This window comes from Panthera uncia (genome assembly GCF_023721935.1).
Source record: "Panthera uncia isolate 11264 chromosome A1 unlocalized genomic scaffold, Puncia_PCG_1.0 HiC_scaffold_17, whole genome shotgun sequence".
NCBI lineage: Eukaryota > Metazoa > Chordata > Mammalia > Carnivora > Felidae > Panthera > Panthera uncia.
The window spans coordinates 143,633,947-143,658,011 of NW_026057577.1; the positions used below are offsets into that span (position 1 = coordinate 143,633,947).

At 42.9% G+C, this 24,065-nt stretch overlaps 1 protein-coding gene across 1 annotated transcript in view; it reads left to right on the forward strand.

The window, feature by feature from the left end:
• The window catches only part of CTNND2 (catenin delta 2), a 938,499-nt gene that overhangs the window by 517,724 nt on the left and 396,710 nt on the right, over positions 1–24,065 (forward strand). Inside the window, exons 6-7 of the mRNA XM_049648272.1 lie at positions 9,394–9,566; positions 23,956–24,065. Coding sequence (XP_049504229.1) covers positions 9,394–9,566; positions 23,956–24,065 — 283 coding nt within the window. The remainder of the gene's footprint in view (positions 1–9,393; positions 9,567–23,955) is intronic.

A 24,065-nucleotide genomic window follows, 5' to 3' on the forward strand; every position in this document is an offset into this window, starting at 1 on the left:
ATAAACAAAGGCATGAAGTACCAATGCTTCCTTCTCCATTTCCAAAGCAAGGGAAGACATGATGCAAATTTCTCGTTAAAAACATCATTCTCGGGGCGCCTGGGTGGCTCAGTCGGTTAAGCGGCCGACTTCAACTCAGGCCACGATCTCGCGGTCCGTGAGTTCGAACCCCGAGTCGGGCTCTGGGCTGATGGCTCAGAGCCTGGAGCCTGCTTCGATTCTGTGTCTCCCTCTCTCTCTCTGCCCCTCCCCCGTTCATGCTCTGTCTCTCTCTGTCTCAAAAATAAATAAAACGTTAAAAAAAATTTAAAAAAAAAAACCAAAAAACATCATTCTCACCCATGTTAGTAGGGTGTCCTGAGATCAAGCACAGAGTTTAAAGCCCGATGGGAATTTTTAATAAAAATAAAATTGGGGTTTGGAATTGTCAAAGTGTCCAAAACACGGGTGTGCAAAACATAAATATGAGTATCGAACAAAAGCTGGTGAAAGGAAGGAAAGGATCAGAACTGGCACGAGTATAAGAAAAGTTACAGAGGCGAACGCCCCGGTGAGAAAGTCAGAACAAGCAAACTCTTTCTCAGGAGACAGTGAAAGGAGGGGCGTTCTGGTAGTACCTTGTGGAGACATCCTGTGGGATTCCCCCAGAACTTAAAACACTCAAACTGCCCCTGGTCAAACAATAAGCCACTGCAACAGCAACTGATACAATCAAAGCATAATACGCTGGGTTTTTATTGCATCAGTATGGGCACAGGTGGTGTTACAGTCATTCATTTTTTTTAACATATGTATTAAATACTTATTAAAGGAAGCACAGAGCGTCTCTGCCCTTGTGGCATTTACATGCTAGTCAGCAAAGGCTGAAATCAAGTAATCTGAATACTATAAGGTCAAGTAGATAATGGCTACAAGCAAAAAAAAAAAAAAAATGTAAGACGTGGAGTAGAATAGGGTTCTCAAAGTGTACTTGGGCATCGTGGAGGGTCCCGAGACCCTTTCAGGGGGGCTGCAAAGGCATGAGTTTTCACAAAAATCCTACGATGTTATTTGCTTTTGCATGCTCATTCTCGCCCAGTGAGGGTGAAGGCGTCTCACCGGAGCCACGTCACAGGGGTTTTCCAGAGGCTACATGGTGCGTGATGGCATCACTGTCATCCGTTTCAAAGATCTTTCGGTTTTAATACAGTGAATAACATTCTCTATCACCCATATAAATAAAAGCTCTTTGCAGTCCTCAGTGATTTTTTTAGAAGCATGAAAGTGTTATGAGAACTGCTCTAGTTTTGAAAGAATGATCAAAGGCCCAGGAAGACCTCCTTTGGGAGAAGATGTTGGATTAGGGACCTGAACGGAATGCACAGCCAAGCCCTGCAGATTTCTAAGGGAAAAGTCTGTGATTTGTGGCAAATCACACACTGGTTCTTTAAGTTAGTATACTCCATAAATAAATTAGTTTTCAGCAGTTAGCTTTTAAATTTTGTTTCCTGCTAAACTGGTTTCTATTAATTTTCTATTTCTTTTCATAATTCTTGATAATAAGAAATATGGATGTACTATCTTTAGGCAATTAATTTATGAAGAAATATATATAATGCTTTTCCTCTGTGTGCTACATTAAGTTTTTTAAATGGTAAATAATCTGAAGATAAAACTTTACAAGGAAATAGTTGGGAATTGTAATGAGCTATAAAAAAAATACTGTTCTGTGATTATAACATCATGTAAAATCCCATGCATAATAAAATTCTTGAGCGATACATTTTAAACTAAAGTTATACATTTGAAGTTCATTTTGTGGTAAATGTCATTTTGTTAATTCCCCTCTATTGGTTACAGCTGTAAAGAAACTGAGTTGTTGCATAAGTGTGAGTACATTACCGACCTTCTATTTATCCATATACAATAGGAAAACTTGAAAAAGCCCACTGATTAGGACAATAGCATTGGTCGAATCTAAATCAGTTTAAAAACTAAATGAGTACTTTTCTAATCCTGGGACCACTAGAGCTGTAATTTTCACCTAAAGCATTGCACACTGCAAGCAGCTGCCCAGACAAACTTGACATTCTGCGGACAGACTTAAAAATCAAGTGTAGAAACACACCTGTCCTCGGAATAATTCCACATCACTCGGAGCTTCCTTGCATAACAACCTTCTCGAGCTTTTTTCTTTGGTTAATTCTAGGAATAGTGGATGGGCCTAACTACCATTTTCAGGGAAATTCCTCAGTGAAACGCCTACAGTTGAGCTTTGAGAGTTACTAGTGAAGATTAGAAGAAAATAACTAGTTTAACACCACGAGCCACCTGTATTCCAAGTAAGCTTAAGCTGACAAGTTTTCCAGAATTCACAAAGAGGAAATGGCCACTCTAAATGAAACTGATTAGTAGTTCGATTTAAATAAAAGTCAATATTTGTACTCTATAAAGTTAACTTGCAGTTAGATATGACCAAAATGCTATGAGCTTATTAAAATCAATTTGATAATCTTACAAATAATTGACAACTTCTCATTGATTTTGTGATTTATAACAGCCCATTTGTATATGTCTATATAATTTCCACCAACTATTTCCTCTATTCTTGGTCAACATTTTTTTTATAAAGAAAGATGTTCTCTTTCTCTTCAGTTGATGTGGCTCTGAGAGTTTACGCTCATGTAAAGCACAGTAACACTTAACCTTCAAATCATTCTTAACCTCCCAGAAAGACTGGAGAATGAGAGGGTAGAAATGAATGCAGATTCTGTCAGTTATAGATGTATGTGAATCTAGGTGGCGTTATCCTTCATGGTCTATGTAAAGATAAGTTTTTATATCATTTTGACAGACTCAATTTAGCCTAAGAATAAATGTTTCTAAACTTCCTGACAAACGTAAATCTAAACAAAGCTGCCAAAGTCAGGTGTCCAGTCCTGAAAGGGTCTGTCTCAGTTTGCGTATTTATTATTCCTTTGATAATCCTGAATTAACAGCCTCAACAGAACATTCATGGAGTGCCTGTCTGAGGCATTGCCTAATTCTAATGGTTTATTTTAGTGCATTCTTGTTAGTAACGCTTTGTTTTTAATGGTAAAAATGACCCTTTGGAGTTAAATTGATAATCATCCCTTAGAAACCTTATCTTTTTTTCCCCCTAAGTGTATTTATTTATTTTGAGAGAGAGAGAGCGAGAGTGAGCAGAGAAGGGGCAGAGAGAGAGAGAGAGAGAGAATCCCAAGTAGACTCCATGCTGTCAGCACAGGGCCCACCATGGGGCTCGATCTCAGGAACGATGAGATCACGACCTGAGCTGAAATCAAGAGTCAGATGCCTAACCGAGTGGGCCACCCAGGCGCTCCCAGAAACTGTCATTCTTGTGGCTTCAACTTCCACTATTGATGACTTTGGTAGCTCCGTCTCTGTCCTCAAGTCTCACCCACGTGCAATCAAACTTTGATCTTGGAAATTGCCAGGTTATATTTGAGCCGGTACTAAAATCAAGCTCAGAGTCCCTTTCTAACTACATAAATCCTCACCATCTCCTTCTGCTCTGTAATTTAAAAATTAAGCCCATCCTTCCGTAAAACACACCCACTAGTTTCTCTGCTTGGGAATGCCACATCGTTGGGAGTTTCGGCTTTCCCGCCCTCACCTGTGAGCGTGTGTTGTATTGTGGGACAGGTGCTCAAGGTACGTGCATGATTACACCAGTGCATTACTGTCTGCTCGCTTTTCTGGAAAGACTTACTCTGCACTGTGCGAACCTCCCGGGCTCCCACTGCAGTGCTCGAAGTCAGCTACACGGTGGAGTCATTTTGTCTCGGCTTCACTCCTGCCCTCTTCGTCACTAAGTCCCCGTGAGCTTTTCTTTTAAAATGTCTCCCAGCTGTGCACCTCTCTCTCCCTTCCTCAATTACAGCGGGTTTTCTTTCTCTACACTGCAGGAAATTCCCGGTCCTAGTCTCTCCAGTATCTAAGCAGTGTCCTGCTGCCTTCATTGTAAATGTTCAGAATTCTGGGGCGCCTGAGTGGCTCAGTCCATGAAGCGTGCACCTCTTGGTTTCGGCTCATTTCATGATCTTGCAGTTCACGGGACTGAGCCCTGCTCTAGACTGTGTGCTGACAACGTGGGGCCTGCTTGGGATCCTCTCTCTCCCTCTCTCCGCCCCTCCCCTGCTCATGCTATCTCTCTCTCTCTCTCTCTCAAAATACATAACTAAACTTAAAAAAAAGAAAGCTCAGAATTCTGCTTCCATCCTATTACCCTCCGTCTGGAGAACCCATTGCTGTGTGATACTGTACAAATCTCCCTGTCAAATGCTTAAAATTTCTCAAGAGTCTGGGCTGCTCAGAGGGTTAAAGCAACCCGGTGGGGGTAGGATGAATTCTCTCTGAGCCATCAGGCATCAAGGCAGGCTGCAAGGAGGAGGTGACATTTAAACATCACTTTAAGGATGAGTTTTGATATTGACAGAGAAATGAATTTTAAGCTGAGGGGACAGAGAGAACCTTTGCTTTCTCATCTCTTGGCTCTGACGACTAGGTGTTGTTTGGGTTTGTTTTCAATTTTAAGCAGGCCACTTTAATGATCTATGCCTTGAATGTCTCATTTGTAAAATGAAAGCTCACGAGGTGTTGAAGGGAAACATTAAGTGATACCTGGGATAGTACTAGAATAAGGTTTTCGGGACAAACAAATCCCAATCAAGGTTTTGTTATTATCAGACCACGTGGCTATGCGATTAGATCTAATGACTAACTAAAAACGGACATCCGTAAAGGAGTTTATGCTTTTGCGAACATTTTTCCATCCATTGTCTCCTTAGGTGCTCAAATCTGCCAAGATTAACATTTGTAGAGACACAGTGATGGAGTGTGGTTAAGAACACACGCTCTGAAGCCAGATGCCTCACCTGCAGGCAGCCCTGGGTGTCCTCAGTTAGTGCCCCTCTCAGTCCTGTTGACACAAACGGGATGGTTGGAGGTGCCTTCCCACTGGCTCCTTGTGAAGATTCGGTGAGCTAAGCGATGTCAGCTCTTCTGGACGGTCCCCAGAACCTAGAAAGTACTCAGTGAAGGTTAGCTTCTATTACTGACACATCAGTATCCTCATCATCTCTGCTTTTATAAACATGGAGGTCTACTGAGTCCTAGTTCTGGATTCTATTCAACCCACCCCATTGGCATGACTGTGACCTACATAATGACTTAGGAAAAACGCACTGCAGGTCTCTGGCCTTTTCTGTGTTATTGCAAAGTATGTAGCTGAATTAAGGGTTACTGTTTTCTGAGATCGATATTTAGCTACAGAAGGCAAGAATGAACAATTCCAGAAGTCTCTTTAAACCTGTGCAGAATAAGTGCATATAATCATGAAAACTCTAGAATTTCTAGCTCAGTTAGGAAAAAGCAGACTATATATTACAGTATATGTGCTAATACGACCTGTGAGTCTGAATTTTTATGCACAAAATTAGCCTTTCAAGCTTTCTACCTGCCTAGGCTGATCTCTGCCCCACTGACGGTGCATAGCAAGCTTCCCCAGCCAATACCGGAGTCTCGAAGGAGAGGTTCTTTGGGGGCGTACCACAGTCCGAGGCAAAGAGCTTTCTCCTGCAAACAAATTGGCTTCTCTTTAGGGAAGAATTTTTCAACCTTAAAGTATCAGTTTGTGTATAGGACTTAATACTGCTTGGATACTAAACAGCACCTACCCCTAGACTTGGGGATAGAAGATGAGGATCTGAGTCCCATCTTCGTTTTACCACGGGCATGACACTGGCTGACCAACCCTTCAGCCTCTCCACACCTCTGTTTGCGTTTCTGAGAATAATCAAAAAGATTCAAGGACGGTTGTTTTCACAGATTGCTATGTGGTCTCTAGTCAATTCATGTATGTGAAAGCACACAGAGATATTATTGAGATACTGGTATTATACTCAAGATTCATTGCTTCAGGTACCTTTCTAGGTTCAATGGAAGGTTTTATGTCCCTCTATTCTGCAGTTCCCTTGGAATTTCTCCCCTGTGTCCAGTTGGATTATTGTGTCTTGATCAGATCAAGGACGCATATAATCTTGAATTTTAACTATTTACCAGGTCATCGTTTCACCTCCTCTTCCCAGTCCCCCAGAACTGAGTCATATTGAGCAGACCCCTGGGCTCAGCTTTGAGGACTATTCCACCCTGGGGAAGGTCCAGAATGGTCAAAGAAGTCACAGTCAATGCCCTGGAAATATGCTTCCCATACCAGAGGGTAGCTGTTGCTTTCTGTGACCTACTAAGACTTGGAGATCCGCTGTTGCTCATAGTTTTGGTTTCTTCTGGAAGAGTTAATTGCCCTAAAGGCAACATTCCATTTCCCTAGGTGGAATTTTAAAGCCCAGTCTCTCCCCACCCCCCACCCTAAGAAATCCTCTCACATGGTCCTTATCCCCCAGCAGAATGCTTCATATCCTCAGGACTGTGGTCTAATACTACCTCTAGCCTGAGCCTCTAGGCAAGACTTGATGAAGGAAAAAGTTCTGTAGAAAAAAAACAAATCATAATTTAAAATCCAGAACCATGAATGCTTTCGAAATCCCTGGAAATTTTGTATTTTCTACCTCAATGCACAGTAATGTTAATAAGCAAATCAATAGTTAGTTATATGTAAATTTTACTTCCATTATAAAGTAATTAAGGATTATCCTATAATTTTAACCTTTTTCATCTTCTCATACAACTTTGCTGTTTAAAATTAGAATGAATAAATGCTGTTCATTTGAAACCTAGTGAGCAATGGAAAATCATTCTAAAAGGCACACAGTGTTTCAGCTCTTGTCCTGTTTCGTCCTTGCCAGGTGATATGTCAGTGCTGTAATATTATGATACATTGCTCATTGTTGCAATTACCTTTGTCAGAGTGCATCTAGGTTTCATGCTTGAGATGTGTGAACAAAGTCGTGAGATGGAGAATCTCGGTTTGTTTTCGTTGAGTATTGATCAAATACAACACTGATTCTATAAAAGATGAGCAGATCTGATTATTACGTGATATGTATTTCAGGAGCACATAAATCACATTTTTAATTGAAATTTCTTTGCAAAGGGACTTTAAATTGCTACCTTTAATATCCTGCCTGGAAGGCGTTTGTAGGTTTCTGGTGATGATTTTATGAATCTCTTCAGAATTGACAGAATTGTTTCACTTGCTAACTTCATAGGCAAGAAAGTTCATCAGAGCAAAGTCATTCAGTCTCCCTCAAAGGCAAATAACCGGGACTCACAGTTCTCTTGCTTTATCGATTGTTTCACTGTGTACATGAAATTAAAGATTTTATTTTGTTTTGTTTCACTTTTACTGAAGTTTCCAAAGGTCTGGGCACTGTGGTGTTTCAACTTTCACTGCCCCGGAGATGCACTGTCATGGGGGAGGGGGCATGGCCAGGACAAGCCATTACCTCGGGGCAGAGAGAAGTAACCAGGGGAGGTCTCTGTGGGAAGCCCCCCAGTGGCAAGTAGAATGGTGACCACTGATCTTAAAGGGCCTTCCCTCTCTCAAGGTGGCTCACTCTCCTCCGCTGAGCTGTGATCTGCAGTAGGGTAGCGACCAAGGGGAGCACCTTTGGCTACGGTTTGTAACTGTCCCCCTCCCCACCATGCCTCCCTCTTCTTCCTTCTCCTTGCATTTAGTCCCATCTGCCTCTGCCCCCATCACCCTGGCTCTTCTTGCTTCCGAGGGTTCTTTCGTATCTCAGTCTGCCCCTCACCTGGGCCTCTTGACTCTGTCGGCTCCTTGAAGTTGCCACAGCAGCAGTGGGGACAGTATGTTCCTGGCATCCACAATGAAACTCTGACTGCACTCCCCATAGACACATCGTATTTCTGGTGATTAGGCCTATAATACCATCAGTATGGATTAAACGATTTTTTTGCAGGCTATTGCAATCTTCACCATCTGGTATATACTGTTTGCTTGGGACTCTATTTTCTAAATTACAAGAAAAAGGATTACGATTGTACTTTTGTTATGCCCTTCATGATGAAATTGGGACTGGATGGGAGCATTTTTATATCCTTGCTTGACTTTTTTCCAGATTTCAAAATACCCAGTCTTACCTGTGTCCGTGAATTGGCTTATTATTCAATATCCAATGATGAGAAGGTATATTTGCATTGTTTAGAGTTCTCACCAAAGAATTAGAGGGAAGGAAGGCGGAAGAAGTTCTTAAATGGCAAACATTATAGGAACTGATGCTTTTGGAGAAATATACATCACTTTTATACTATCGCAGGTCAAATCTGTGGTTTCATTCGAAACATGAAGCCATGTTATATTCTTGAAAAGAAAGAAGTGGGGAACTTGAAATCTGCCCACATTTATCAGGAATGATACTATTGTCTAAAATAGCCAAAGAGGGCGATTAAGGATGGATGATGATTACAGTGTAGTCTGTGTGTATATAATTATGCTCTATCAAAAGAGGGAGAGACTTTGTGCTGTGGTTCAGATAGCATGAGAAAGCTTGCATTGCCAAGTCCTTCCCACCCAACTCCCCCTCCTCACCCCAAGCCCCTCTCAGACACGCACAAGTGTGCTTGGGCTCTTTTAACCCCCAAGACGAGTCGGGAAAACATTCGATTAAAGACATTTGCTTAAAGAGAAAGTGGGCAAACTCTCACAAGGAGCCCATTGAAATAGAAAGGAATACAATAAAACGCAGTTTCTCATACAAAGTATAATTAAATAGGACGGCCAGGAACTGAGTCTCATATCTCCATCACTTGTAATATCAGCCACATTAGCAACACCAATTTGAGCACTGTATCTTCTCATTGTTCTGCACACGGCTGCGATGGCAAAGATAACCAGCCAGTGGCTGCTTATTCTGTGAGATCAGGGTGAATTCTGCATTGTTTGAAGACCTATTAATATTTTAAACACTGTCTACCCTTCAGGCATTGAGGTATTACATCACTATTTATACAGCGCAATTTGCCACTGCTTGGAAGGTTTCGAGCACTTCAGCATCCTGATAATTAAGTAGGAGATAGAATTATATTAACACAATTAACATGAGCCAAAAGGTAGACTTTTAAATTATTTCAAATGTTTCTGATATTGTGTAATCCAAAAATAACTCCTTGATTAACTAATTTGTCTCATAAGAAATGTCTCTATGTAGGTCAGGATGAGATCACTTGAAAAAACTCTACTCTTTTGAGAACTTTTAAACCGCCAAAAAAGAAAAATCTCATTTAAGAGCTGGAGTCAAATTATATGGTCATTTTAGTTCTCAGAATTCAAAGCATAGATGGCTGGAATCATGCGCGTGTGATAATTCTAGGCTACTCTCAATAAATAATACATGTCATTTCTGCTTCACTGAGGCTGTCACTTACTGCTCTAAATGACTTTCAATGCAGGGCCCAGCCTGCTCTCCCAGAGTGCACTTCAGCTCAATTCCAAACCTGAAGGGTCCTTCCAGTATCCGGCCAGCTACCATAGCAACCAGACCCTGGCCCTGGGTGACACGGCCCCTTCGCAGCTCCCTGCCCGAGGCGCGCAAGCCCGAGGTGCGGCCCACGGCTTCAGCCAGGTACGTGTGGGAATGGGGGTTCCACGGGAGCAGGTGGGGAGCAGGGCTGCGAGCTGGCCACCGCGTTCCCTCCTCCCCTCTTCAGGCATGCCCGGTAACTTGGGAAAGTTAGGAAAGATGCCTTCAGGGCTGTGAGTGAAGGAAATGAATGATCAAATACCATTCTCAAGTAACACCGAATTGTAGATATTTTCTTGAGGAATGTCTGTGGATCACTCCTGCTGTCTGCTTTGTACAGGCTCATCTATGTGAATGTGTGCCTCGTTACTATTTCTGTGTCTATATGGGATATAAATATGACAGACACTCCGAGTTTGTGAGTGCACCTGGAACCAATTTTTTCTCACAAAAAAAAAAAAAAAAAAAAGCACGAAATTATTCCTTGGGCATAATCGTATCAAGGAACATAGTATTAATGCATAATCAAGTACACCGAACTCTTCTGTAGATAACTGTGATTAGTTTAGGAGTGGTTACACGTTGTCAGGTTTGATTTTGAAATGTGCCTATAATTGTTTCTTTAAAGCCGCGCACTTTCTCCTGTCGTTTCACAGCACAAATTCATCAGGTGCAGTTGAGATCAGCTCTTGGTAAAGAGAACTAGCTCCTCACCTGAATTTGTTTTTCACGCGAGATGTAAGCGTTATTTACATGTTAATTTGGGGGTGCAGGCTTTAGTTGGTCAGCCCACCAGAATTAATGTATTGATTGGAGGGCTCTCTTCTCTTCAGCGACTTTAAACTTACTGTAATCTCTGCATGTTTGGTCCTGGAATGAAGAACCGGCCACCTTCAAAGTAGCCCTTTAAGCTGATGAGCTTCATTTCATCCTTTCTGCACTAACGCTCGGGACCTCCGTACCCCATTACCTCCGCCAGGAACAGTTCCCCAGCTGCACTGCCCATCTGGGGGCTTCCACCGACCAAACCCATCCATCTCTGTTATCAGTTTATCGTTACTACACATCTGTGGATCTTTCCACCTAAAAACTGAAAGCAACCTGAGGGCAGGGCCATTTTCCTCTTTTATCAGCAGCCCCTAGCCATCCCGGTGGCCCTCTGGAAATGTCTGCAGACAGGTAGGAGGTAAGGCGAGCCAGAATGGCATATGGTATAGTCACCGGAGATGCTGATTTTCAGTGACATGGACACAGAGAAGCATGAACTGAAAAGTCTCAGTGCATTTCAATTATTAAATTATTGCCCTGGCAATATGTTAAAAATACGATTACCTCCTGCAGGCAACACCCTTGTCCGTCAGTGGCTTTGTGACTTTTACCTTCTTGGGGATGCCAAGCACAGGGTATGTGAATAAAAGGGAGGGGTAAATAAAACATTCCACTGAGAAGATTGGCCGGCTCCCCTGTTGTGGTGCAGTGTGTGACCCTTGCGGTGCTTGATTTTTTTTAATGTTTATTTATTTTTGAGAGAGTGAGAACGTGAGCGGGGAAGGAGCAGAGAGAGAGAGAGAGAGAGAGAGAGAGAGAGAGAGACAGAATCTGAAGTAGGCTCCAGGCTCTGAGCTGCCAGCACAGAGCCCAACACGGGACTCAAACTCACAGACCGTGAGATCATGACCTCAGCCGAGGTCAGACCCTTAACCCACTGAGCCACCCAGACACCCCAAGATCACTGTTCTTTAAATGTACTGGTCTGTTCTATTTCCCTGAAAGAAAGATGCAAGGATATGCTAGGGACTATCTAAAAATGGTTTTTAATTTATTAGAAAAAAATCATACACACATGCATTTATCACATATACATAATACTGCGTAGTTTTTCATTACCTAAGAACATTCATTATGTGATGTTTGAAACACTGGGTGTTGTCAGCATAGGAAATATTGTTAGATTTTTTTTAATCTAATTTTATTTTATTAAAAGATAAAATGGAAGCTGTGATTTCACTATGTAGATGTAGATTTTTTTTTTTCTCAAAAGCATCCCATTCTTGAAAGGAACTATTTTTCTCCTTCTCATCTGTCTTCTCTTTGACCATGATACAGTGATTGTGGTAGAATGCACTCAATTTTGAATTCTTTGGAAGCAAGCAACTGTATTACACACCCTCTATTATCCTTGTATCTGACTATACTTCTAGGTCCAAGAGGCCACATTCAGAAATGAGGAATATTTTATACTCAAATTAACCTGCGAAGGTTATGAATTTAGCTTTTACCAGCCTCCTAGAACTTCTAAGACACACAGGTAGTAAAACAATAAAGTTCTGTCTTTTTAAAAAAATATCTTGAACTCATATTACTCCTGTTTGGCTTTTTTTTTTTTCATAAATACCTAAGACCTCTGTAATTTGAGCTGAAACACTGAATCAGTTTCTTTTTTTAAATCTGTATTACCATAGCTGAGCATCATGGAAAATAGAAATGTCAATAGAAAATGAAAAATCAGTTAACTTCTCAACTCATCTGTGAGCATCTTCTAAGTTCAATTCACACATAGCTGTATAATGACTAGCTGTTAAAGCAAAGCTTTCTTATAAAATTAATAGCTACCATTTTTTAAAATTTTTTTTTAATGTTTATTTATTTTTGAGACAGAGAGAGACAGAGCATGAATGAGGGAGGGTCAGAGAGAGAGGGAGACACAGAATCGGAAGCAGGCTCCAAGCTCTGAGCTGTCAGCACAGAGCCTGACGCGGGGCTTGAACTCATGGACTGTGAGATCATGACCTGAGCTGAAGTCGGTCGCTTAACCGACTGAGCCACCCAGGCGCCCCAGTAGCTACCATTTATTAAGCATGCAGAAGTAATCTGTTTTACGTGCATCATCTTATTTCATGCCCACCACGGGGCTGTATTAGTATCTACACTTTAAAGACGGGAAAATTCAAGCTCATCACATTTAGAGACGTTGTCACACACCATTTTAAGGAAGCAGTGGTAAAACAGGGCACAAAATCTGGACTGAGTTGAAGCCTAGTGATTCCAGCACTGTTTCATAGGTTTCCTTTTATTATTGACCATGTCAACAGCTTGGATCTAGTCAGAGGTCTATAAATGTGGACAAGCAGTATGGCGGTTTATCTACTTCCGTGTTATAGAAGTTCTGTTTGGAGCTAATTTTTTCATTCGGTACTTAACATGGGAGTATAACAGTGGAAACTCAGAATGACAGGACTGGGCCTCACGTTAAAAGTCTGCTTTAAAATTTAATCAGAAAATGTAACAAAGTTATAAAGATATCAAAGCTATGTATTTGAAGTCATCAGAGTTATAGTTTGAAGACGTCTATAAATGTGCATGTTCAAAGTGATAACTTAAGTTTGAGCCAAAAGTGACTGGCATACTCATTTACTCTGGCAGGTGGGTGGATGGAAAGTCTGAACATTCAAAGCAGGGGGTTGTTCTAATCCACTTGATTAACAGGATTGAGGCTGTTGGCAAACACCTAAATCTTATTTATTTTACTAAGTGGTAGATCTTGGTACCATGAGTTACTTTTAGCTTTTCTGTGCTGCAGTAGGAAAGTCATGTTTTATTGAATACCCAATAGGACCTCTGACTTCAAAATAATGTCAGAGAAGCGTTGAACAAGTAAACAGTATTTTTAGTTGGCTTTAGCATTATACCTAGAAAGTAGGGGCACCATTTCCCATTCCAATAGCATCCCTTTTGTTTAGATTATCTCGAGAATCCCTCTATTCCAGTGGTTTTTCAGAGCCCAGTGACACATTCTTTTCAATATTCTGACTGGTGCGAAAGCTCATGTCTTCAAGGCTGGATTAATTTTTAGAATACCTTGCAGTTTGAAAGTGCCAACGGGGCTAGGGAAATTCAAATTATTGCCAACAGATGCCAGACCAAGTTAATAAGGTCAATAATCAATCAACACAAAAACATTTCTTTTTTTTTTTGTTTTGTTTTTTGTGTGTGTGTGTGTGTGTGGGTCTTAAAAAATATGTGTAATTCTAAAGTAAAGCAAATGGTTTTGTGTCTGGCTCATAAATCATGTCACCATGCAATGTCAAAGGAGTATCATGTGTGTTCAAAGATTCTAATTTCAATTAAAAAGAAACAACTCTGACTTATTCAGCAGAATAAATGTTGGTGGAGTGACCATCACCCGCTCTACACCAGACCCCGGCAATACATGCCTCACCTACATTGCCCCATCGTATCAGTCTGCAGATAAAACTATGAGTCACAAAAGGTGCAATAGAATATTGATTCTCTGGTGTTGCCCTAACTACAATCCTTGAAAGTCCTTCCCCTCAGACACTAGGTTGAGTTTAGGAGACTGGGAGGCATAGAAGGTAAGACCCTACCTATCAGCCCCCAGGGCCTTTCTGGGAAGTAACATGAGCCAATTTATGGTTATTCTTTACCCCACCTTGCAGTCTCCATGCCCCAGACTCTAATCAGGCTGTGTAGATAACCTCTCCCTCCCTCCCTCTGTCCCTTCCTCCTCCAAGTCAACCTTGTCCTTTATGTAACTCTCCTGAGGTGCCCCAGTTACATTTGTGTATCTATGGGCTATTCTTTTTTTTTTTTTTTTTTAATGCTTATTTATTTTTGAGAGAGAGAGAGAGGGTGCAAGCAGGGGAGGGGCAGAGAGAGAGGGAGACACAGATACCAAAGCAGGCTTCAGGCTCGGAGGTGTCAGCACAGAGCCCAATGCAGGGCTCGAACCCACAAACCGTGAGATGATCGTGACCTGAGCCAAAGAGGCTTAACCTACCGAGCCACCCAGTCTCCCCATCCGTGGGTTATTCTTTAATGCATCTGAGACGCTTCGTGTGCCTGTTGTAAGCCGTGTGCTGTTGTGTGTGCTTGGGAGAGAGCAGGAAAGAAAATAGACACAATCCCCGCCCTCAAGGAACCTACATTCCAGCAGCAGCAATGAGAACGCAGAATATCGACACAGGGAATAAGTACATTACATAGTTTGTTAGAAAGCGATGATTTCTATGAGGAGGAAATGATGCAGAACAGGATAAGCAGGATCCAAAGTGTGGGACCGGGTGTGGTATATGGGGCCTTGTGCAGAAGGTAAGGATTGGGAAAGACCTGAAGATGGGGAGAGAGGTAGCTGTATGTAGGGGTGTCTTGGGGACACCAAATACGGTGAATGGCTCCCGGATGAGGTGGCCTGGCATCTTGATGGAGCAGCAGGGAAGCTAAAGCGGGTGCAGGACTTTTCAAAGGGGCTGGAAACCCAGACCGTTATTGTGAGGACCTTGTGTTTTACTCTCAGAGGCACTGCATGGCCTGACGTAGGCCTTGAAAGCATCATTCTACCGTATCACGTATAACGCCTGTAGTTAGTCACGCAAGAGTCTGTTTCTTCGATCAGACTGCCTTTGCTGCCAGAGTAGGAACCACACACAGTTGACCTCCATATCCCAAGTGACCGGCCCAGGGTTCACCAGGTGTCCATCAGGCTCCTCAAACCCCAGTCTCCCTCTTTGCAGTCGTACCACCGAGGTTGTGGGTAGAGAGCTGATAGACAAGCTGGATCTCCTCCAGGCTTGTCTGCTTCCGCTCACATCAGATTCCCTGTGGATTATATGAAATGCATCGAGGAGTCGCTCTAAAAATGTCGGTGTCTCCCCATGTGCAAACATGAAGTAGTCTCGCCGAGCATTTCTTCCCTCAAAGAAACAAAATGTGCAAGAGAGAAAGTATATCCCTGTATAAGGGGCACTAGCAGAGTAGCATTGGACCCTCAAGGTTTTAACACCGCTCTCATGTTCTTCCGCAGAACTGATGTAAGTGGGTGTGTATTTATAATTCTAGAAAAATGCCTGCTTGCTGTAGGAAAGTCAGAATCGTATGCTGGTTTGGTGGAATAAAACTGGGCAATAGTGGATCTATCCTAGAAAAGCAGTAAGCTTTCTCAGAAGCAAAGTTGCCATTTCTTTTTGATGCGGGCCGCTTATTTAATGTGGCACCGACTTTTATGTCTTAAAAGTGCTCATGTAGGCTATATCGTAATTATAAATATGCCATCTGCCCACTTGGGCCAGCGCCCTGGTGTTTGTAGAATTTGGAGCATCTCTTACAGGTGGTGCAGTCTCACATCAGGACGATGTGAAGGTCAAGGGGGTGGAGAGCTCGGGGGATGGTGGCTCAGTGGACAGAGACCCACGTGATGTAGAGGAGGAGCAAGTCCCCAATAAACACCGATTTATTGACCGCTGAATGAAAAGGGTCATACAGACAACTGGGGTGACATCACTCCGATTTGCTTCATTATGAGCAAAGTCGTTGTCTGGTAACATTGATGAAGAGAAAAGTCACCCATGACCTTGGGAAACACAAAATTACATGGATGCATTTAGCATATATACAGTGCATAGCATTTAGAGGAGAAATCATGCCATTTTGTCTATTTTCCTTGACTTGTCTGTGGCAAACTAGTGGTTCTTTTAAGATAGTTTTCAGATGACCACCTATTGGAAATCTTTCCTCATTGCGCTGCTTTAAAATCTTCCCCCTCCATTTTCTGTTTCCAGTATAAATATATTTAATCTCGCTTCAGTAGGTGAAACATCTCTCCTTGCAGGGAGGGTGTGTGTGTGTTGTACTATAACATTTCCTCTCCTAAGTAAACATTTGATGTGGCTTCTTGAAGTAAATACTGAATGAACCTCTTGCCGAAATAAACCGTTTTTCTTGGTAGTATATTTTTCCCAAGGCCCGTTTAGTTTTTTTGAAAAAGTTGCTATCCAGAAGCCCTCCTTATATATTCTTTAAGACAAATTTATGTAAGTCACTGTTTTCTTTTTCTCTCTTTTCTTTCCATTCATAGAGACTTTTAATGGCCATAGGAAATACTTGTCTGAATATTTATTGATAATGGCCCTAATCATACTTTTATTAAGTGGAGGTCAGAGGGTAGGAAAATCCATCACCCAGGATGCAAAAGTCTGCACCACCCTGTTTTTATAGTGTCTGGGAAACCTTGGAAAAGGGCTCACTTAGTGCCTCCTTCTCACTTGAGTGACAGACATGATTTGCAAGAGCAGTGCTCTCTCCCTTTCTCTCACACTCGCTCTCGCTTTCTCTCATAATTTTGAGACCCTCCTGCAAAAAGAAAGCAGTGAGTGCGGTCTCCATTATTATCTCAGAGATTATAGCTCTTAGGGTCCTTTAAATTAAATTGTCCTCCTCTGAAGAAGGAATTTCTTCCCAACTCCTTGGTTGTTACAATTACCTAAGTTTACTTTGCTCTGGGTACCACCTTTTGCTGTTAGGACAAGGTCACCGCCAGGTAAACCCTGTGCTTCCGTTCTCATCCAGCAGTGATGACTCCAGGGATAGTGTGAACTGTGACCAGAAGCTCTCTTTATGTTTCCTGTTAGTTTTTACCAAAACCAGTGCTCCTCAAGGAAATTGCTGGACAAAGGTCTTCATGATTCTATTTGGCTATTTCCAAAATCAAACCTTTGTCACAGCACCAGACTTTTCTACCTTGGGGATTATTTTAAAGAGTGACATTCCTTCTAAAGTTAATTTCAAAAGAGAGGTTATCAAAATTGGGGGGCGGGGGGCAATGGTAGTAGTGCTCAGGAAGATGTATTTCATCCCAGGGAGTAAGTTAGTTCAAGGGCACAAAACTTTTGGGGAATGTCGATTCATTTTAATTATTTTGTACTGTAGGAACATTTCTGATAATACCTCAATGCGACTGCTTTCTGGAGGTGTGATTTCTTCTCTTTTCCAAGTTGTGAGGGTCGACGGCTTGTCATCCTGAGCACCTGAGTGTGCTGACCTAAAGCCCCATGCAGACTTACTCTAGGAAAGTTCTCCGTGCTCTCAGATATTTTAATCAATAGCATGTAGCTAATATTTCTAAATCGTGTTACCAGATTGTTATGGTTTAGAAATGTATTTCTTCAGAGACTTCATCTTATGGGACACCTGGGTGGCTCAGCCGGTTAAGTGTCCAACTTTGGCTCAGGTCATGATCTCACGGTCTGTGGGTTCAAGACCCGCATCGGGCTGTGTCCTGACAGCTTGGAGCCTGGAGCCTACTTCTGATTCTGTCTCCCTCTCTGTCAGCCCCTCCCTGGCTCTCTCTCTCTCTCTCACTCTCTCTCTCTCTCTCTCTCTCAAAAATAAATAAACATAAAACATTTTTAAAAGATGTCCTCTTAAAGCCATGTCCTATTTACTTAGTATTTAAACACTATTCAAGTTTCTTAACTCATCAAACAAATATTATTCAGTCATTGCTTTTATTCTCTTATTTGCCTCAACTGGCTGCCCACCCCTTGCTCACTGAGTCAGTGTTGTCTCTGTGTGTGTGTGTTCTTTGGCACCCTGGCCCTGTGGTGTCTCCCTTGCTTTGAAACGTGCTCACCGGCTTCGCCTCGCATGCCAGTATTTTTGCCCAGGACCTCCGTAGTCACCACAACCAAGACTGTCTGCACCATGAATTATTAGGTTCACCAGTCTGATGGTAATCCCAGGAAAGTGAAGGTGATGAATGTGGCCCGAGGGGAAAACAGACAGCTGATCGACGGCTCCCTCTGGGAAGCCATGAAACAAGGACTCCTGTTCCCCATTCCTGACAGTGTCGGCCTGGCTGCCCAGCTTTCCGGGCAAATACTCCTCCTGACCCAGAGTTAGGGGTCTCGCTGACAATTCCAGGAAACTTGGCAGGTCTGAATGCGTCTTCACGGGGACTTCCCATAAATCATGGGCCTGCTTTATAGAACGTTGTGTTGCTCAGTGACACTGCTTACTTGTGGTTTGAAGTCAAGATTCCTTAGACAGTCCAGGCTGTCAAGTTTCTTTTTTAACTGGCTGGAAGCATGGCTGGGTTTTGTTTTGCTTTCCTGGCACTGCCCGATCCCCAGACAATGAGGATTAAATAAGTTTCCAAGTTTGGAGAACTTCTACCCCACGTCACCCCCATGCCCAGCCTCACCCTGTTTATGCAAGATAAAATGTAAAGGATGAGGAAGTGACTCTGCTCTCTGTTGAGGCCAGTGCCACATTCTGGTCCAAGAGTGCCATATTTTCAGAGATTCAGGCTTCCCGAAAAGAACGATGTCATAATTGTTAACCTGGCATTATTCTGTATAAATGACGATAGGTCTCCACAATAATGTCATGGTAAAATACGATCGCAGAGAGGCCTTCAAGAACAAAGTCCTCATTTGTATGTGGAACATAGCAGGTGCTAGTTTATGGTTTATTGAGTTAGGGAATGAATTAAAGCATGGATCTTGAATACTGTTGGCTAATGGGTGGTGGGAATAATGTATACATTGCCTAAATTCCCATTTTAGTACTCTTTTTACTACACTTTGAAAATCCATTCTCCCCTTAAACACTTTCATAAAGTAGATATAAAGGTACTCCACAATTACACAAGAGGCCTTGGTGTATAAGTGTATACACACAAACACACACAAACATAAATGTATAAATCACAACCAGTATTTGCTAAATCTGACCCATCTGAAACTTATATGTAAACTATTATGCAGACGAAATACTTAATCTATAAGAACTTCCATAAATTTTATATATTGCTCATGTGTCATTAAAAAACAAATCCCGACTTTTTTTAAATTTGAGATATAATGTACTTAAGTAGCCATGGGAACTGGAATAATGTTTCACTTTTCTCTTGATGAATTTCCATAATGGGAAGCAAGAAAGGAAAGACATTTAGTGTGTACCAAACTCAGCCTATTGGAAACTATTTAATCAGAGTGTCTATTTGGCAATGTTCTACTTCCTTGTTAATTTCACATGGGTGGGTCTCCTATTTCAGAGGGGTAGGAAAAACAAAGTAACCCTTTGGGTGGAGTCTGTTCCCAAGAGCTGAAAATGAAGACCCAGACAGAAATCGTCCTTCTCCAAAGGACTGTCTTAGAAGACAGTATTAGGGCACAGTCTGCCCCAAGTATGTAAAAAAAGTTTTATATCATCCCAAGGGTCTCATCATCAATAAGAAGGTTACATCAATTCCTACTGCATTTCCAAATATCCTTAGGGAAGAAGGTGTCATAGTCATTAATTTTTTGTTGATATTGTTGTTCGGGATTTTTTTGTTTGTTTGTTTATTTTTGAGAGAGACAGAGCACAAGCAGGGGAGGGGCAGAGAGAGGGGGAGACACAGAATCCAAAGCAGATTCCAGGCTCTGAGCTATCAGCCAACCATGAGATCATGACCTGAGCTGAAGTCGGATGCTTAACCAGCTGAGCCACCCAGGCATCCCTGGTTTTACTTTGTTTGTTTGTTTTAAGTGAAGTTTTGGAATGCTACCTTTAAAACTGGCTTCACAGTTTTATAGTGTTAACACACTTTTAAGGTGGAATTGAGCTTCTGTGACAGTCAAGTGGGTAACATTCATTCTATGTGTGTTGAAATCTGCCTATCTTATTTTAACCCAATGACCTAGGTAGTAATAAGCCTAGATCTGAGGCACAGATATTGTATCCTTAACTGGCTAAGAGTTGCTAGACAAATTATATAATGGAACAAAACATAAACACAAGAGTGGAAACAAGCTTCCAAAACATTACTGCTTTTGTCTAATTGATGCTCAAAAACAGATTTCTTTGTGTAGCCAAAGAATCATTCTTAGGCCCTGATTACTCCACAGCCTTCAGAACGGAGTCTAACATCCAAGGGTTATTTATTGAAAACTGCAAAGGGACATACGCAATAGTCAGTCCAGTGAGGTAGGCCACCACCTACAGTTGCCTGTTGGAATTCAAATTAATTAAAATTAAATATGTGTTAAAATCCAATGCCGATGTTAAGTACCCAATAGACTCCTGTGTCTAGTGGCTACCATATTGGACAGTGCTGATACAGAACATTAACAACGTGAGCAATACCAATCTTAAAAAACATAAAAATTTTTTTTTAATGTTTTAATTATTTTCATGTAAAAAAATGGCCAAATTTCACCAAGATCCTACGCTAATTTAAAAGATTTTGGAATGGGGCACCTGGGTGGCTCAGTCAGTTAAGGGTCCAGTTACTGATTTCAGCTCAGGCCACGATCTCACAGTTCGTGAGTTCAAGCCCCCTGTCAGGCTCCGCGCTGGCAGCGTGGAGCCTGCTTGGGATGCTCTCTCTCTGCTCCTCCCCCCTCTCAAAATAAATAAATAAACTTAAAAAAAAGAGAGAGAGAGAGATTGTCGAATGGGCTGCTATAGCCTGTCAAAATATCTGGAGGTGATAGGCCAGTTCTCAAAACTTCTACGGACTCGGGGGCCATTTAAGGAATCTTTTGAGACAGTAATATTTAGCAGCCAGCACTCCTGAGACTAGAAGTGTCAACGGATTAAAAGGAAAATTAAATGTGTGCAAAGTGTGTTCAGGGTTTTCCTGGTAGCCACATCAGTCTAACATTTAAATCCTAGAGTTCTACATAGCATTGTTTTCATTTATATTTGTATACTTTAGTATTTATTAAAAATTGTGCCACTTGGTGATAGCATTGCTGATGTCACATAGGGTTATTAATGTTACATATCCAAGACATAACTCAAAGTATCTGTTCTGTTATAAGCAGGGAACTCTCTTGTGAGCCTCTGGGGTTCTCTCTCCTCTTTGTGCTCCTGTGGGAAGGGGTTGAAGAAAATTCCTGTTGTAGGCTTTTCTGCCACTTGTCAGCTGAGTTCTGCACAAACGAATGTAGCTCAGGCCCCAGGAGAGCTCCAGAAGAAAAGTGAAGGAAGGAGGTCCCTGTCTGCAGCTTAATGGTGGTTCTCACATCAGCAGCATCTGTCTTCCCCGGGAGACTGCTGGAAATTGAGGCTCACAGGCTCACTCCAGACCCCTGAATCAGAATCTCTTCTAGATCTGTGGCTTGTAAACTCTAGCGAGCACCATAATCACCTTTGGAACTTGTTAAAACAGCTCCCTGGGCCCCTATCCCAGAAGTTCTGATTCAGTTAGGGTATACTGATTCTGACCGCAGGCAAGGGCACACTTGGGAAACCACTGCTCTGGGATAACTGGTTCTCTTGTTTGCTTGCACACTGGAGTCACCTAGAGAGCTCCCCAATAGCCTGATGCTTGAGTCCCACCTCCAGAGATTCTGAGTGCATGGATACGGAGATTTTTTACAGAGATTTTTTTTTTTTTTAAATCTCCTTTGCCCATGATAATATGAAGCCAGGTTTGAGAAGCCCAGCCTGTATAAATTTCATGCTCAGAACTTGTACCTGGATGGAAGCAACATTGGAAGTGAGCAGCACCCTTAGGACCCTGGATGTTGCTGGGATGAATCTCTGGGCTTCAGGATGAACGCACCAGTTTTACAGAGCTTCTCCACCATCCTCCACATATAACCCCCCTCCGCACCCCCAGTGTCAGCGTCTTGGGACCAGCTTTATTAACTATCCCTTTTTTCTGCAAATATCTGTGATATCTGGGCTATGGATCAGGCCTTGTTCCAGTTGCTGGAGACACATTATTGAACAAAGTTATGGAGTTTATTTTACATTTTACTTGCACTCCTGTTAAATTCAAAATAATTGCTCAGTGATGTTAAAGGAAAACTAGAGCTGGGCAGGAAAGTGGTAAATAGAGATTTTATTCAGGAAAAAAGAAAAACAACTGTAGTAGAGGAAAAGAGACCTTGGTAATGAACTAGGCTCAGTCCATTCAACAAGGAAAAGTGGGATTTATGGCCAAGGAGCAGGGTGGAGTCACAGGGCAGAAAAGAGGAAACATTAGGGGGAAGGGGATTCTGACTTAAATTCACCTCACAGGTACTTGCTGAAGGCAAGCCCGGTGCTCAAAAGGCACCTGAAAGGTGGTGGGGCCTGAGGAAGGAGGTCCGATCTGCAGGGTGGCCGGGCATGGAGCATGGGGGCTTCCGGCTAAAGTGACTCAGCAGGGTTCTTGCTAAAAATGAACAAAGAGAAAAGAGCTCAGAGGAGCCTCACCAGAGTTTGGTCAAGGAGAGAATCTTTGTCAGCGGACTGATCTAAAATCTACACAGATATGTAAAATACATACATCGTATATAAATGCACACACAATCGTACACACACAGTGTCTCAACCAACTGCTGTCTCCTCTCATCCCACTGCCGTTAATAGAGAATTTTGATTTTACTCAGTTTAGTCTCTGGGATCTTCCCATGAACCTGACAACCAGATAAATTTTGGAATGGAATGGAATGGTGTTTGTGTGTGTGTGTGTGTGTGTGTGTGTGTGTGTGTGTGTGCGCATGCGTGCACACACACGAGGATGGAAGTGCCCAGCCTGTTATTTGCCAATTGCCATTCCAAAACGGGTGGAGAGGCAGCATCGAAACTTTTAATGGATGGCATCTGTTCAGGCTCTCGCCCCCCCTTCCCTCCACCTTACCCACTTCCTCCTTCCCACCCAGTTCCCCCCCCTAATTTCAAAATCTTCCTTACCCAGCTTCTCTCTCTGTGCACAGTCCTACCCCCTTTTCACACCAGCCCGCTCTCAAAAACCTTTCTGCTCCTCCGGGAAAGCCTGGAAGATCCCAGACCTCCTGCCCAGAAGTGGTTGACAATGTAGTGTTTTCATTCGAATGCTAATTTGTCTCTGGACAAGATTCAAGGAAACTGCTCTCCCCTCCAACCGTCTCTCCAGCTCCACCCCAGCCCTTGTTGTCTTTTGTGTTCTTGTAAATAAATGAGAGGCAACTGGCTTTCAGTTTGAAGACACAGCTGCAGGGGGCTCTTCAAAGACAGCTAGAGAGAGACAGATGCTGAAAGATTTGTCTCCCAGCGTTAAAATCTAGAAAAGGGAGGCTTTTTTAGTCTTTCATTTGCAATGGCTCTGATTCCTCCAGATACCCCCCCCCTTTTTTTTTAAACTACTGAAAGACTAAGGGTACTTCTTTTGACTTAATAGTTTCCTCTCCTTCTAACTTTTCTGGTCCCCAAAGAAGAATCCACACGGCAATAGCAACAGAATAAACTCTGAGAAGTATGTTTGCTCTTGATGTTCTCCAGATAAGTATGCAACTGAGCCCATTTTGGAGGCAGAAACTGTATCCAGTGAAATGACGGTGGGGGTGGGGGATTCAGTGCCTCGATTTCTCGTTTGACCACGAACGGATCGTGATTGCATTCAGGTGCATCCCGGTGGCCCCGCCGGGTGGCCTTTGAAAATCTGCGCCTAATGCGATGCCTCTGCTATTCCAGAAACATCTTAGATATGTAAGCAGAACAGTGTGCCCCGCTCGCCAGACGCGATCCCCATCCCGTTGTCGGCCGGCCCTTGCCGGCCGGTTGTCCCTCGTGTCCGAAAAGACGCTGCCCGAGAAGATCGGGGCCTCTGCGTCCCGACCCCGCGCGCAGGGCAGCTCGGCGGGCCTGCCGCGCGCGCGAGTTTCGCTCCGTCGCCGGGGCGCGGGGGGCGGGCTTCCCGCCGGCTAAGCGCGCGTGTTCTCTGCTCTCCCGCGCACAGGGCACCACGAGCCGCGCGGCGCACCTGGCGGGGCCCGAGCCCGCGCCGCCGCCGCCGCCGCCGCCGCGGGAGCCGTTCGCGCCCAGCCTGAGCAGCGCCTTCCACCTGCC